Below are 13,647 nucleotides of genomic sequence, written 5' to 3'. Positions count from 1 at the left end.
GCCACATTGTTCAATCAAATCAGCCTCACTTGCTGTGTCAACCAACTGGGGGGCGACGGATCTATTTGACTCTCGGATCTAGACCGCGAACGCCTCGATGACTCACATGCGAAGTCGTCACCCGCTTGGTTATCGAGCGCATCCCTGGGCTATAATCCATTGGTTACTGCAGCCGAATGGAAGTACGAATCTGCGTGCGGTTTTGTTTTCTCACTCATTCGAGAATGATAGGCACTCCGAATAGCGAGTCCAATCGAAGGCGATTCCGAGACGGGAACTACACTGCATCTTTAGTGAGCTGCTGATGACGTTGGCCGCGTCCACCACTGATTTCCGCTCGTTCATCCGGGGCTTATAGTCACGAGGCAAACTTTTATGAGGGTTGCAAGAGACTTCTTAGTCTCTGCATCGCCCTCTTTTAATCGATTCGCCACCCAGGCAGTTCTCAATTACCCACTTCTACGAATTAGCCTGCCTGCTTCTACGCAGTAGTCGAAGACTCATTCCGAACCCACTCATCAGCTTAAAAGGCTGTGTGGCGTACTTCTTATTCGATTGTGTCATGCATAGTACTTTCTTTTGAGTAATTGTTAGCCTTTCTGTCTTCATTGGTGTTGGTTAGGCAGGAACACTTGCGCAGCCTGAACGCGTTGCTCCTAAGTTGTCTTGGTTGCCTCCGTTGCTTCCCAAACGTCGTCCGAACTAAGGTCGTCTTTGAAGTCGCCTCAACTGCTGCCTTGGATTTATGGACTCGTATATATATAACCTACAAGAGCCTCATCCAACCTCTTCCACTACTCCAACCGACGTCATTGCAACTTGGTCGCAAGATGATGGACTTGGGCAAAATGGACTTCGCAACCTTGTTCAAAGGCAACTTCTCCGCCATGGCCGAGAACATGACCGGCGGAAAGTCCTACTCGGGCGACAGCAAGAAGATGATGGAGAGCCTTCTGCCCATGCTGGGCGGCCAGTTCAACCCGGTCGTCCGGTCTCTCATGTTCCTCTACCAGATGATCGGGTCCCATCTGGGCATCGACCCGACGCTCATCCTGACGTTGGCGGGCTTCATCTGGGCCGCGAATAGGGTCGCCCGGCAAGTGTACGGCGCCATCTTCCGCGTTATCCAGGACAACTTTATGAGTTCGATCCACGTCCAGAGCACCGACGAGATCTACGCGCACATGATGAAGTGGCTCGCCCTGCAGCCCCTGATGGCGAGCTCGCGGTCGTTGACCGCGGAGACTGTGAGCAAGACGGCGTGGGAGGAGGAGGAGGAGCTTGAGGCGCTTCAGACGATCAGGATAACAGGGAGCGGCGACGGCGAAGCCGAGTATCTCAACTTTTCTAACCAGGAAGCCAAAGCTGTGAGTTCAAACCACCCCCTCCTACATTGTTACGCAGCCAGTACTAAAACTCTGTTTAGCTTCCAAGATATGTACCGGCGGTTGGTGTACACGGTTTCTGGTTCAAGGGCCGCTACTTCAGACTGCACCGCAAGCAGCAGAATGTCTTCGACGGCCAGGAAGCTTACGGAACGTTTAGGAAAGAGGAAGACCTCATCATCTCCTGTTTCGGCCGGGACCCGGCGCCCATCAAGGAGCTGCTTCGTTTTGTCAAGGAGTTCTTCTACTCAGATCACTATGCTCGCACAACCATCAAACGCCCAAGTCCGCAGCCGATGCGCAGGTACGGGGGCCGCTATAACTGGTCGCAGGTGGCCAACCGGCCCGTCCGCCCTATGCGCACCGTTGTTCTCGACCCCAAGCAGAAGGGCCAAGTCCTCGCCGACATGAACGAGTATCTCCATCCGGCCACCCCTCGCTGGTATGCTAACCGCGGTATCCCCCTTCGTCGCGGGTACCTGTTCTACGGACCCCCGGGAACAGGAAAGACGTCGCTGTCGTTTGCGTTGGCTGGTGTCTTTGGCCTGGACATCTTTGTCATCTCCCTGCTTGAACCGACGTTGACGGAAGAAGATCTCGGCACGTTGTTCAACTCTCTCCCCCGCCGTTGCGTCGTCCTACTGGAGGATATCGATACCGCTGGTCTGAGCCGTGGAGACGAAGAACCCGAAGATGCCAACCCAGAACCGGAGTCCAAAGGTGACAAGCAAAACGACGAAGCCGCCAAGGACGGCGACAGCACTGCCAAGAAAGGAGACCGGCCCAGCAGGAGACAGACGAAAGATGACTGGAAAGTCTCAGACCTCGCCCGCGCGCTGAAGAAGGAGGCCAAGGACGACAAGAAAGGCATCTCCCTCTCGGGCCTCCTCAACGCCATCGACGGCGTCGCCTCGCAGGAGGGCCGCATCCTCGTCATGACGACCAACAAGCCCGAGTCGCTCGACGAAGCCCTCATCCGCCCAGGCCGCGTCGACCTACAGGTCGGCTTCACCAACGCCACCCCGGCGCAGGCGACGGAGCTGTTCCAGCGCATGTACGAGGCCGACGGCGCGGTGCCCGCCAAGCGCGTCGACGGGCACGTCGCGCCGCCCTCGCACCCCGGGCCGAGCATCGTCAAGATGAACGGCTCGTCGTCCGCCTCGGGGTCCGGGGCGTCCACCCCTTCGCCTCTGCGGACTTCCTTCGGGCAGGGCGAAGCTGCGGCTGCGGCTGCTACTGCTCCGGCGGCGCAGGAGGCGGAGAAGAAGCGCTTGTTCGATGCGGAGGAGCTGGGTCGGATCGCGGGCGAGTTTGGCGCCCTCATTCCCGACGGGCTGTTCAGCCCGGCCGAGATCCAGGGGTTCTTGCTGAAGCGGAAGAAGGACCCGCGGCGGGCCCTGAAGGAGACGGCGGAGTGGGTTGAGGGGATGCGCTTGCAGAAGGAGAGCAAGACCAAGGTGCTCAAGGTGCAGTGAGACTCGAATACGTTTTATGATGGACGTTTGAATCCATATCCAGCACCAACATTCCATTGTCACCGGATGGTAGTGAACTATCCTCTTATAATTAGTCGTCTTTTAGTACAGTTTGATGATGCATGGGTATAAACAAGATACTCCCTAAGCATGGTTTGGACTGAATTGCAGAATGAAAACATCAAATTAGGCAATAATAATTTTGACCCCTTGATCATAGGTCGTGCAATGTATGTCTTGATGTAGTTAGTGATGTGCAAGAGACTGAGGCTCATCATAACGGCGCAGAGGGGTAAGCCCCCTCAGCTTGAGTCTCGTCAACGTGGTAACGCGGAGGCTCTGTCTGCTCAGGCAGTTCATCTCCTTCATCATAGTATGTCTCGTATCCTTCGCCTTCCTCACCGTATTCATACGTCTCTGCATCGTCGTACTCTTCTTCCGCATAACCCTCCTCTGCTTCGCCTTCCATGCCAGGAACAGGCGCAAACCCTTCGTCTTCTTGACCGAAGCCGTCGTCCTCGTCATCTTCATCCTCAAGACTGTCGTCTCCCGCAAGCGACATGAGTTCGTCCTGAACACCCTGCTCCGCGTCGGGGGTCTCCTCTCCTGCACCCATGGCAGCCGCAGCTGCAACACTCCGAGGTCCGTTGGCCTTCGTGACGCGATAGGCAGTTCCTTTCCTCTTCTTCTTGGGCTCCTTGAATCGTCTGCCGTAGAGCACCCGCTTCTCGGCATCGGTGAGCTCTAGGTCCGGCAGGGGGATGTGCACGCTCGACGACCCGGGCGGCGGAGTCGTATCACGGACGTCAAAGATGCCGGCGAAGTCCTCGTCCTTGAGCTTGCGGCCAAACTGGATGGCGATCATCTTGGTCTTCATGATCCCCTTGACCTTTGCCCAAGTGCCCTGGTGGTACCAGCCGCTGTTGTAGATGTCGACCTCTGACCGCTGCGGTGCCGTGGCGAACATCTTGGCGATTAGCGGATCCGTGATGTCGCAAATCTGCCAGACCTTGCCGTCGGTCCAGTAGGACTTCCCGTCAAAGATGTGGCTTTCGTGGTTGTCGCCCTGGGGCTGGCGCTGCTCCGTACGCAGGCTGCGGATGGCGTGCCACGTCTCGCCAATGTGGCCAGCCTGCAGCTTGCGCATATTGAAGATCATCGTCTGGTAGGTTTTGTAGGCCGGGTCGGTGCGCGGGTCGATGCCGTACTTGATGATGGCGTCGCGCCAGGGTCCGCCGCGGAACTGATACCCGACGTAGCCGACGCACCGCTTCATGACGTTGGCATTTCGAACGATGGAGCCGAGTTTATTGAGGAGGGAGCGGCGTGTCCAAATAGGTCGTTCCTCCATGGCTTCTTCCATCTTGGCTATGCAGGTGGTCACCTCCTCGTCGGTTCCGTCATATGGCATTTGCGGGCCTGTTGGGATCGGGTACTGATCTGCCTTCAAGAAGTAGCCAATAAGAGTTGGTAGTTGGGTATTAATGAGCTTGGTCTGTCCGGCGTGGTCGAGCTCAGATCGCACGTAGGGATTCTGTGAGTAGTTGTAGATGAATGGGAGCGTCATTGGCGTCCACACTGGTGGAGGGATGATATCCACGTTTGGTCCTTTGTCGACGCCGTCGACGAACTGGAAGTTCCTCATTTGAGTGACTGGTATAGCTGTCAGTGTGTTTCCAAAATCGCAGACCGCAGGCACACTCACTGTCACCAGGCATAACCTGATCCATGAATCTCGAAATGAAAGGAGACTCTTTCAGGCTCCAGTGGAAATCTGCCATACCGCGGAACCGGTGAGTGTGCTTGATGACGCCGACGGCCTCCACGTCGTAATTGTCGACATTGTCTTGCATTTTCCGCCGCAGGACCTTCGGATTGTCTAGCCGCGACCTGGAGCAGATCTGCTCGCGTGGTGATCTGGACCGGGACGCATCGGTCATTTCGACCTCACCTTCCCACGGCCCGTCCGTACCCCTCTTGCGTTTCCTGCCAGTCCGCTTCGGCACGGTCACCTTCAGCACGACATTGTGACTTGTAGCACTGTGTGACATGATTGGCCTGCGGAATGGGCTCTCGGGGTTGAGATAGAAGGGGATTGTATTCCGTTCAGTGTCGAGGATCTGGCAGGCTGTCAGTACCGCCGGGTAGGTTGAATTTTCCAGTCATTGCCGAAATCTACGCACATTCTGGAACGACGAAATGCTTCCAAAGGCCTTCTCTGCTCTGTCCAGATTCATGACGATCATGGGAATCTCCACGGCACCCATGGCCCGTTTGGGGATGGGGAACCGGGGCGCTGAGTTGCTGTCATGTCGATTCTGAGCGGTTGAAGATTCCTCTTGCGGCTCACTCACATCTTCCTGGACATCCTCTGCAAGCTTGTCATTCTCTGTGCCGTCATTCATGTGTTCGTCTTCGGTGTCCATGGTGATGGTTTCCGTGCGGCCGTCTTCTAAGACGCCTTGGCCTTGCGGGCGGTTGCCCAGCCGTTTGCTGTTGGATAATCTTCGATTGGCTGTAGGTGGCCCAGGATAAAGAAACAGGTTATCTGAGACCGCAAGTCTTAGAGCGACTAGTTGACGAAGGTGGAGTTGCGACGATTTGCGGATGTCGCCGCGTTGAGCTCAGTGATACGTTGTTTGACTGGAATTTTACCTGCTGTTCTGAGCAACTGAGATTCTCGATTGATGCACGGTGCGAGATGTAGCCCGACCTGAGGCAGGTGCTAGGTGAGTGGCTGTAGCGCAGTACAGTGAATGAACTGTACGGGCAAATATGCTGAGGATCTCTTGACTAGCATCATGAGGCAGTCATCTGGCGAATCCTTTCAAAATAACTGTATGCCTGCTGATTATGAGCCAGGACGACAAAAACTAGCTACAGAAGAGACAAGGCTACAATACTACAATGCGCAGATTGGATGAGAACAGGACAGGCTGTGTTGGTAAATCTGTGATTGACATACACCGATAAGGTATGGTACGCACGCGACTCTATCTCATCCGGATTCACTAGTGACTCTTGTTCCAGCAAGACACAGTATCAGAGGAATGGAGACTGGCGCATTCGTGTTTCAGAATCCTCAGCAGATCAAGTCGTCCCATGTTGAACCCGTTCCCGAAGACCTGGGACGCTCCTGTTCTGTGATAGCTTGGACCCAGGGTGATGTGATGATGCCCACATTGTTTGGGGGCAATGAGCCCAAAGAAGGCCCTTGCAGCGGCTGCCAGGGACCTGCAGCAGTCAAAATACAGTGCGTGTGTTCATTGGCACGGTACAAGCAACGGCTGTGTCTGCGTGTACGCTGCTGAGGTAAGGTGTGAGGTAAGGTCGCAGGCGTTCCTTGCTTTAGTCGAGTGTGTTTTGGGATAAAGCCATCTCCTGATGGAAATTCACTTCAAAATACCGAAGTGATGACTGAGTGAAGTCAGTAAACATCGGCCCTGCAGCTGCATTGTGCCGTCAGGAGATGCAGATTTGCTGTGTAGGTATGGAGATCACATGTGGGGGCCAAGAAACCCAGGCCGGACCTCGATCTGGACGGGACGGGAGGGCAGAAACCTCCCGGATAAACCCTCCTGCCGACAAAAGAAATTGAGCTCCAGGGTCCAGCTTCGCTCGTCCAGTCGCAGACAGCGAATGTCGACAGGTAATCCACATCAATGTCGAGGAGAGAGGCAGGAGCATGGAGGGGTCGCGGGCCTTATCTTACCTAAGACGCTCACCAGCCAATCAAAAGCTGTCGTATTCGCTGATCGGGCCCGTGCAGAGGTCACGGTCGCAGTCAGGTCCCTTCCACAGGTGCAATGCAAGTGCCAGAACCTGTGCCCGTGCCAGTGCCAATCAGCGAGGTGCCATCCGTCAACACCCCCTTTCCCCATCCGTCCCTCCTTGGCTCCCGTTGCCTGCCCGCGTGCTGCTTGCTGTTTAGGTAGGTACTGCGTGCCTTACCTTACCTTGCCTTACCTACCTCACTGCTTGTGTCCGGGCAGCTAGCAGCTGTTCGATCGACTTGCAGCGAGCGCCCTGTAAATTGTAGGTGGTGTGTCCTCCTGCCGAGCCATGAAAGATGGGCGTTACAGAGCCCACTGTCGTTCCACACCCGCCCACTTCAAGGCACACTTCAGCAGCTCCCACCGGTGCGCTGCTGTCGGGTCCGCTCCTGCAGTTGGGATCTCTCCTGGAGGTTGGAGCACCTGTCCCGGGCTTGACCAGTGTTGAAGCAGAACCTTCCTTGGAAGGAGCCTCTTCACAGCCTCGACCTCTCCACTCAACCACCTCATCATACCTTACTGGACCTCACCCAGGTAGGCACCTTACCTACCTAACTCCTTGGGGACGGTACCTTAGCTGAGGTGTTGACAGTTGTGGTTTGGTGTGTGTGTGTGTGTGTTTGTGTGTGTTGTTGTGCGTCTCTCACCTCTCCAACTCGCCTCCGGCGAATGCGTACCTACCGCCTACCTACCTTACCTTACTTTGCCTTCGACAACACTCTCCAATCTACAACTCTCGTCCATTGACTTGACCGCTCGAATATTCTTACATCCGCATCAACGCCTCCTCTCTTTCGTCTTGCTTTCGGGCGTCAATCTGTAAGGTATTGCTCTCACCCTGTCCATCATCTCTGGCCGCCCGCCCGCCGCCCCTCAACCAACCAGCCAACCCCCGGCGTCGAGGCCTGTTCCTGGCTGGCCGCTGCGCATCACTGGACCGTCCGTCTCCAGCTGTCGAGTCTGTCTTCTGCTGGGCGACGTGCTCTGGGCCGGACAACCCTCTGGCCATACCATACCGTGCCTTGCCGTACCGTGCCTCTTCGACCTTACCTTAATATTTCACCGCCGCCGCTAGCACGTTAGGGGAGACCGGCTGCTGGTCCCGCGTCGTCGTCTCACACTTCACACCTGGGCCCCGCAAGCAACTTCAGCTTTACCGACGATCCAGAGCATCCCCCAACTTCGTCGCTTCTTGTCCAGAACATCTGGCTTTCTTCCTTTCGCTGCCCGATCATTTCTTCTTCCGCCGTTTTTTTGATGGGGCATAACCTCGTCGCAACGATCTCTCTCTCCAACCCGCTCCCCTAGCTGCTTCCCCTTGTCTGCCCATCACGAAGCGACGCTATCCTGACAACCCAACCCCAGCCCTTTCGCGAGCGACCGCCCTCCTTCATCGTCTCGTCGACATCGATCTGCCGACGCGCTTGCTACAACCCCAAACTCGCCCTTAGCTGAGACCCACGCACGCTCCGTTCGCCGCGCATCATCGAAGCCATCTCGAGACCGAGGCTGCGATAGCCCTTCGATTCCTTCGTCTTTGCATTCCATTTCGACGTCAAACAATTGACTCGATCCGGCCGATTCCAAAATCACCCCTGCTTACCACCACCGACGCCGACCATCCTGCGCCCGCAGCATATATCCTTCTCTGCATTGGACCTCCGTCCATTGCGATTCACTGCTGCTCGCTACATTAGCTGAAGAGTCGGGCGATTCTGTCGCCCCACCGAGAGGGACTTCATCGTGACGTCCAAAATGAAGCGCTTCAGCCAGAGGGTGGTAAGTCACCGTTGCTACCCGGCCCCTGAGTCTCATCGTCATACTGGACACCCTATTGACGTCCCAGCATGCCCAGCTCTCGCGCGGCAAAGACAAAGACCCCAATAAGCCCAAGAAGAATAAGGATTCCAAAGATGGGACTGCATCCCCCTCGTCGGTCGGCTCAGGCCGCGATGCAAACCAGTCGCCTAACCCGACTCCTTCATCCTCGACGACAAACCTCTCCGATTCCCGCAATAAGCCGCTGCCGCCTAACAACGCCGGCGCCCACGGCGGAGAACCGAACCAGCCGTCGCCATTGAGCAACCAGCAAGGTGCTGCCCCGGATCGCTTTGGCTCCACGGGAGCGGCCCAAAGTGCTAACGGTGGAGGTTCTCCAGCTCGCCATGGCACCCTACCGCCTACCGTCATCATCAGCCCCAGCGCTCCTGTAGGTTCTCAACCGGCACTGCTCATTCAAAGCTGTTGCTAATCTATCTCCAGCACGTCCCGCCCCCTGGTGCTGCCGAAACCATGCCACACGATCTCGCGCCTCCGAAAGCGGGCACCAAGTCGCTCATGTTCGATCGCCTCCACCAGACGCCCAAGGACGTGCCCGAGGGCCTCAGAACACCCAAGCGACAGCATTCGTCGAGGTTCGATATCTCTGCTCACCGCGAGCTGGAGAAGCTTCCTGGATTCCACGAAGTTCCCCCCAACCGACGCCAAGAGCTCTTCATGCAGAAGATTGACCAGTGCAACGTCATTTTTGACTTCAATGATGCCAGTGGTGACATGAAATCCAAGGAGATCAAGCGACTCGCCCTCCACGAACTGCTCGACTACGTCGCTAATAACCGTCAAGTCATTACGGAGCCAATGTACCCTAGAGTTGTCGAAATGTTCGCCAAGAACCTCTTCCGACCCATTCCGCCCCCGATGAACCCCCAAGGAGAAGCTTTCGATCCGGAGGAGGACGAACCCGTCTTGGAGGTTGCTTGGCCGCATATTCAGGTTGTCTACGAGTTCTTCCTGCGCTTTATCGAAAGCCAGGACTTCAACACCAACATTGCCAAGGCGTACATTGACCATAGCTTCGTGCTGCAGCTGCTGGAGCTCTTTGACTCGGAGGACCCGCGCGAGAGAGACTTCCTCAAGACGACGCTTCACCGTATCTATGGCAAGTTCCTGAACCTGAGATCGTTCATCCGTCGCTCCATCAACAACGTATTCTTCCAGTTCACATACGAAACGGAGAGATTTAACGGCATTGCTGAATTGTTGGAAATTCTGGGCTCTATTATCAACGGTTTCGCTCTGCCGCTGAAGGAGGAGCATAAGACCTTCTTGACGCGGGTATTGATACCTTTGCACAAGGTGAAGAGTCTCAGCATGTACCACCCTCAGCTGGCGTACTGCATTGTCCAGTTCCTTGAGAAAGATGCATCTCTCACAGAGGAGGCAAGTTTTGGATCCGAGGCTTCGCATAATCGCTTGCTAACCGAACCAGGTTGTCCTCGGACTGCTCCGCTACTGGCCCAAGGTCAACAGCACAAAAGAGGTTATGTTCCTTAACGAGGTCGAAGACATTTTCGAAGTCATGGACCCGGCTGAATTCGCCAAGGTTCAGGAGCCTCTTTTCCACCAGCTGGCCAAGTCGGTTGCCAGCCCCCATTTCCAGGTTGCTGAGCGTGCTCTTTACTTCTGGAACAATGAGTACTTCTGCAACTTGGTCAGTGATAACGTTGAGATTATCCTGCCCATCATGTTTGCGCCTCTATACGAGAACTCCAAGGGACACTGGAACCGGTGAGTATTACCACAGAGTGCAAGCGCGCCTAGTACTAACTAATTCCTGCAGTACGATTCACGGCATGGTTTATAACGCCATGAAGCTGTTCATGGAGATCAACCCTCAATTGTTTGACGACTGCTCCCACGATTACACCGAGCAGCAAAACAGCGCCGCAGCCAGAGAAGCCCTCCGTGAAAGAAAGTGGGCGTCAATCACCGATCAGGCCAACCAGAGACGGTCAGCCAACGGTGCGGGCGCTCCGACATCAGGTAGAGCACACGCTGGCTCCCTTTCTCGCGTTGATGAAGTCGACGGAACCGAAGACAACCAGAAGCGATTAGACTCTCTCAAGCTGCAAGATGGCGACCGCAGGGAACGTCGGCATGAGCAACAAGACTCGGTAGGATCAACCCGAAGCCAAAAATGATTTTACCCTGTTGCCATTACCCGCCTCTGTCTGGTTGTCAACCTGCGCTTGAGGATTCTCAATACCCTTTGAAACTTTGTTTTGCTATTTGTTACAAAACTCACCCTGTCCTGTTCCTCAGCATTGTCTTGCATCCTGCTTTAATCGCCGAATTTCAGTGCTTGTTTGAATGTTTGATTGACCAGTGTCCGATATAGGCCCCGGAACAAAACGGCGAGGAGAAAGCCGAGGCGACTGAGGAGTCATGACCTGCCTTGGCATTATTACCGAATGATTTGCCTTCAACGGGTTGAAGGACTCCAAACGGGAACATCATGCATGCGCTTAGGGATTCAGAGGATAACCGCCGGGTACGCTTCGGGTCAGGAGAGAGAGGACCACAAGCTCTAGTAGGGATGGGGCTTCGCCGCCCTCGGAACATACTTAATTTTCATGATGTCACTTTTATGTTTCCTTTCTCCTCGGCAAAGATTCAGACCTGAGCGGGACCTTTTGACTACTGGCATCGAGCCGCCCGCCCGCTGTTTAGCTGTCGAGGTGAAAAGAAACGCGGGACTCTTCTTAACTTTTTTCTACGCGGGAGGACACAAAAACGTATTTTGTCGGAAGAGGGTGACGGAGGACAGGCAAGAGTGGGTGGAAGAAAGATGGGGTGCCCCGGCGTACAGAGGCGAAACTCGGGAGACAAGCTCCTTTTTTCTTTCTGCGGCTCTCTCGGATGAACTTGACAAGAAAGGTCGCCAGAGTGTGCGTGAGGAATGAGGGTTTTCCTCCTTGGTTTCTACCTTAGACGATGAATGAGTACAGACGTCAGACGTCACATTTAGACTTGGGTACGCTGATAGAGGTTTGACGAGCGGCTTCGTGATTGACGTTATACATTGCCTTGCTACTACTGGTCTAATCTACAGTTGTCCAAGAGCAGAGGGAACTTTACCACCCGCCTCCTCTGCCTCTGTTATAGCCTCCCCTGCCGCGACCTCTGTACCCACCATCGCCGCGTCCATACTGCGGCTGTTGCTGGTATTGGCTGTGTTGTTGCGGCGGCGGCGGCGGCGGAGCGGGTGCCCCCCATCCGCCCATATGTGGTGGAGGCGGCGGCAGACCGGCACCAGGTGGCAGAGCACCCCAATTCTGCGGAGGCCCGCTGATGTAGCCTACAGTGGGAGGATGAGTAGGTGGAGGGGGAGGCGGCCATGCTCCTTGGAAGCCTTGAGGCGGCGGAGGGGGTGGTGGGAAGTGTCCGAACCCGCCGGCCGCGTTTGGAGATGGTGGTGGGTACGGTTGGAAGGCGGGAGGACTGTGGTGATTAGGGGGAGGAGGCGGCGGTGGCTGCGGCTGGTTGTAGCCCTGGCCCGACTCGTCATTGTACCGGCCGCGGCCGTGGGGTGGAAGTGGTGATCTGCTCGAGTCGCCGCGGCCTCTTCTCCCACCTCTTCTCCCACCTCCTCGCTCACGAGATCGGGATCGGGATCTGTAGGGACTCCGCGACCGGGAGCGTGACCTTGACCTTGATCGGCTGTAGTCTCTGGATTCGTAACGGCCCTTGCGTGGAGGGCTCTGTCGCCGATCGCGGCTGTGGCTTCGGCTGCGGCTGGGGCTCCGGCTTCTAGAATCTGGCGAGAGCCTGCGCCTCTTGGACGCGGGGGGCGAGTCGCTTCTACTCGACCGGCCAGGGGAGAAGCTGCGAGAGCGACTTCGCGAGCTGGATCGGCCACGGCTGCGTCTGTCGCCTCCTGGCTTTCCCTTCTTGCGCTGCTTCATCTTCTCGCAGAAGTTGCGCGACCAGCCGTAGTATGTCTCTCCCCCAATGACCTCGCCCGTGATCTCGTCGAGGATGACGCGCTCGCCCATCTCGCTCAGGTCCGTCGACTGCTGATCGGGCTGCTGGGGCGCCGCCGACTTGGAGTATAGTCTCTCGACGTCCGCGAGAAGGTCCTTGACTGCCTTGGCGAGAGCCTTGTCCGCGGGGCCTGGCGCGAGCTGAAGCGGCTTGATCATGTTGGGATTCATGGCCTTCGTAGAGTTTGACTCAAGATGCGGGAGCCAGTTGGCAGCTGGAAGGTCGAACCAAGGCGTGTTCGGGTCTCCGTGCATCGAGGGAATCATGTAGGGCGCGTCCTTTGCAGGTTTGACAGCGAGGTTCGACCCTGTCTGGTTGTTCGCGCCCTCGCCCTCAGCAGCCTTGGTGACTTTACCGCCATGGGGGGCTTCCTTCACCGTCTCCCTCAAGTCTGCGATCGTGTGCGTCGAGATGTACTTTTGCTGGTCCCAGAGCGACAGGAGATCGTCCAGCTTGCGCATGTGTTTCGGGCAGTTGTGGAAGCTAGCGGCAGCGTGAAAGAGCGGCGGGAGGCTGGGCTGTAGCTCCGTCGCGAGGCGCGTGTCTCTGTCCCGCACGACGGCGTGGTAGAGAACGTCGTTGAGGATGTAGAGAATGTGCAGACGCTTGCGCTTGGAGGAGGGCTTCGTCTTGTTCTTCGCAGCACCAGCGGCGGCGGCGGCGGTAGCATCATCGCCTGGGAAGGATTTGGAGAGGGCGGCAAGGTATTTGCCAAGAGCGGCGACACGCGCCGGCGAGGGCGCCAGATTCTTTAGGATCCATCGCTTGCATTTCTAGAGGAGGCAGCAGGAGTTTAGTTGACCTGCGACATGTATACACGACGGAAACGGCTATGCTTGCGGCAAGAAACACGTAGAAGAGAAGAAAATGGCGCGGAGAGAGAGGCCGTTTCAAGAGGGCATCAAACCTGAACGTTGGCGGGCGAGCACTGGTGTATCGCATCGTGAAGGAGGGTGTGGAACGTCTCGATCTCCGGCCTCGTGAGGGAGACAGGCTCTTTGCGGAAGAGCAGGGCGCTAAAGGAGGCCTTTGCTATCGCCAGCTCGGGTGTTGCCATTGCGCTTCGATTCGCATGCCTGCCGGCGCGCAGGTAGGTGAGCAGCGAATGTGTTGTTGTGAGGGGGTGAGTGGTAGTGTTGGGGATGTTGAAGTTGAAGCTACGAAGCGGGAGCTGTTAGAAAAGAGCTGAAA

The 13,647-nt window shown here is 56.3% G+C and overlaps 4 protein-coding genes across 4 annotated transcripts; 2 read left to right on the top strand and 2 right to left on the bottom strand.

The window, feature by feature from the left end:
* Positions 1-848: 848 nt before the first annotated feature.
* Positions 849-2,860, top strand: COL26b_002294 (uncharacterized protein; the record flags this gene model as incomplete). The annotated part of the gene is made up of 2 exons (XM_053175220.1): positions 849-1,367; positions 1,427-2,860. 2 exons carry the CDS (start codon positions 849-851, stop codon positions 2,858-2,860), a joined length of 1,953 nt encoding a protein of 650 aa, XP_053040840.1.
* A 274-nt stretch (positions 2,861-3,134) lies between these two features.
* Positions 3,135-5,286, bottom strand: COL26b_002293 (uncharacterized protein; the record flags this gene model as incomplete). Its single annotated transcript, XM_053175219.1, has 3 exons — positions 3,135-4,513; positions 4,566-4,980; positions 5,044-5,286. The coding sequence occupies 3 exons, from the start codon at positions 5,284-5,286 to the stop codon at positions 3,135-3,137; spliced, it is 2,037 nt and encodes a 678-aa protein (XP_053040839.1).
* Positions 5,287-8,388: 3,102 nt separating this feature from the next.
* On the top strand, positions 8,389-10,861 carry COL26b_002292 (uncharacterized protein; the record flags this gene model as incomplete). Its single annotated transcript, XM_053175218.1, has 6 exons — positions 8,389-8,412; positions 8,480-8,842; positions 8,896-9,747; positions 9,902-10,200; positions 10,253-10,586; positions 10,811-10,861. 6 exons carry the CDS (start codon positions 8,389-8,391, stop codon positions 10,859-10,861), a joined length of 1,923 nt encoding a protein of 640 aa, XP_053040838.1.
* A 1,205-nt stretch (positions 10,862-12,066) lies between these two features.
* COL26b_002291 (uncharacterized protein) lies at positions 12,067-13,513 on the bottom strand (the record flags this gene model as incomplete). Its single annotated transcript, XM_053175217.1, has 3 exons — positions 12,067-12,173; positions 12,311-13,229; positions 13,364-13,513. 3 exons carry the CDS (start codon positions 13,511-13,513, stop codon positions 12,067-12,069), a joined length of 1,176 nt encoding a protein of 391 aa, XP_053040837.1.
* Between the last annotated feature and the right edge of the window lie 134 nt (positions 13,514-13,647).

This window comes from Colletotrichum chrysophilum (genome assembly GCF_026319265.1).
Source record: "Colletotrichum chrysophilum strain AFK26 chromosome Unknown scaffold_11, whole genome shotgun sequence".
NCBI lineage: Eukaryota > Fungi > Ascomycota > Sordariomycetes > Glomerellales > Glomerellaceae > Colletotrichum > Colletotrichum chrysophilum.
The sequence above is the reverse complement of the archived record's forward strand: the minus strand, read 5'-3'. Positions and strand labels throughout refer to the sequence as shown.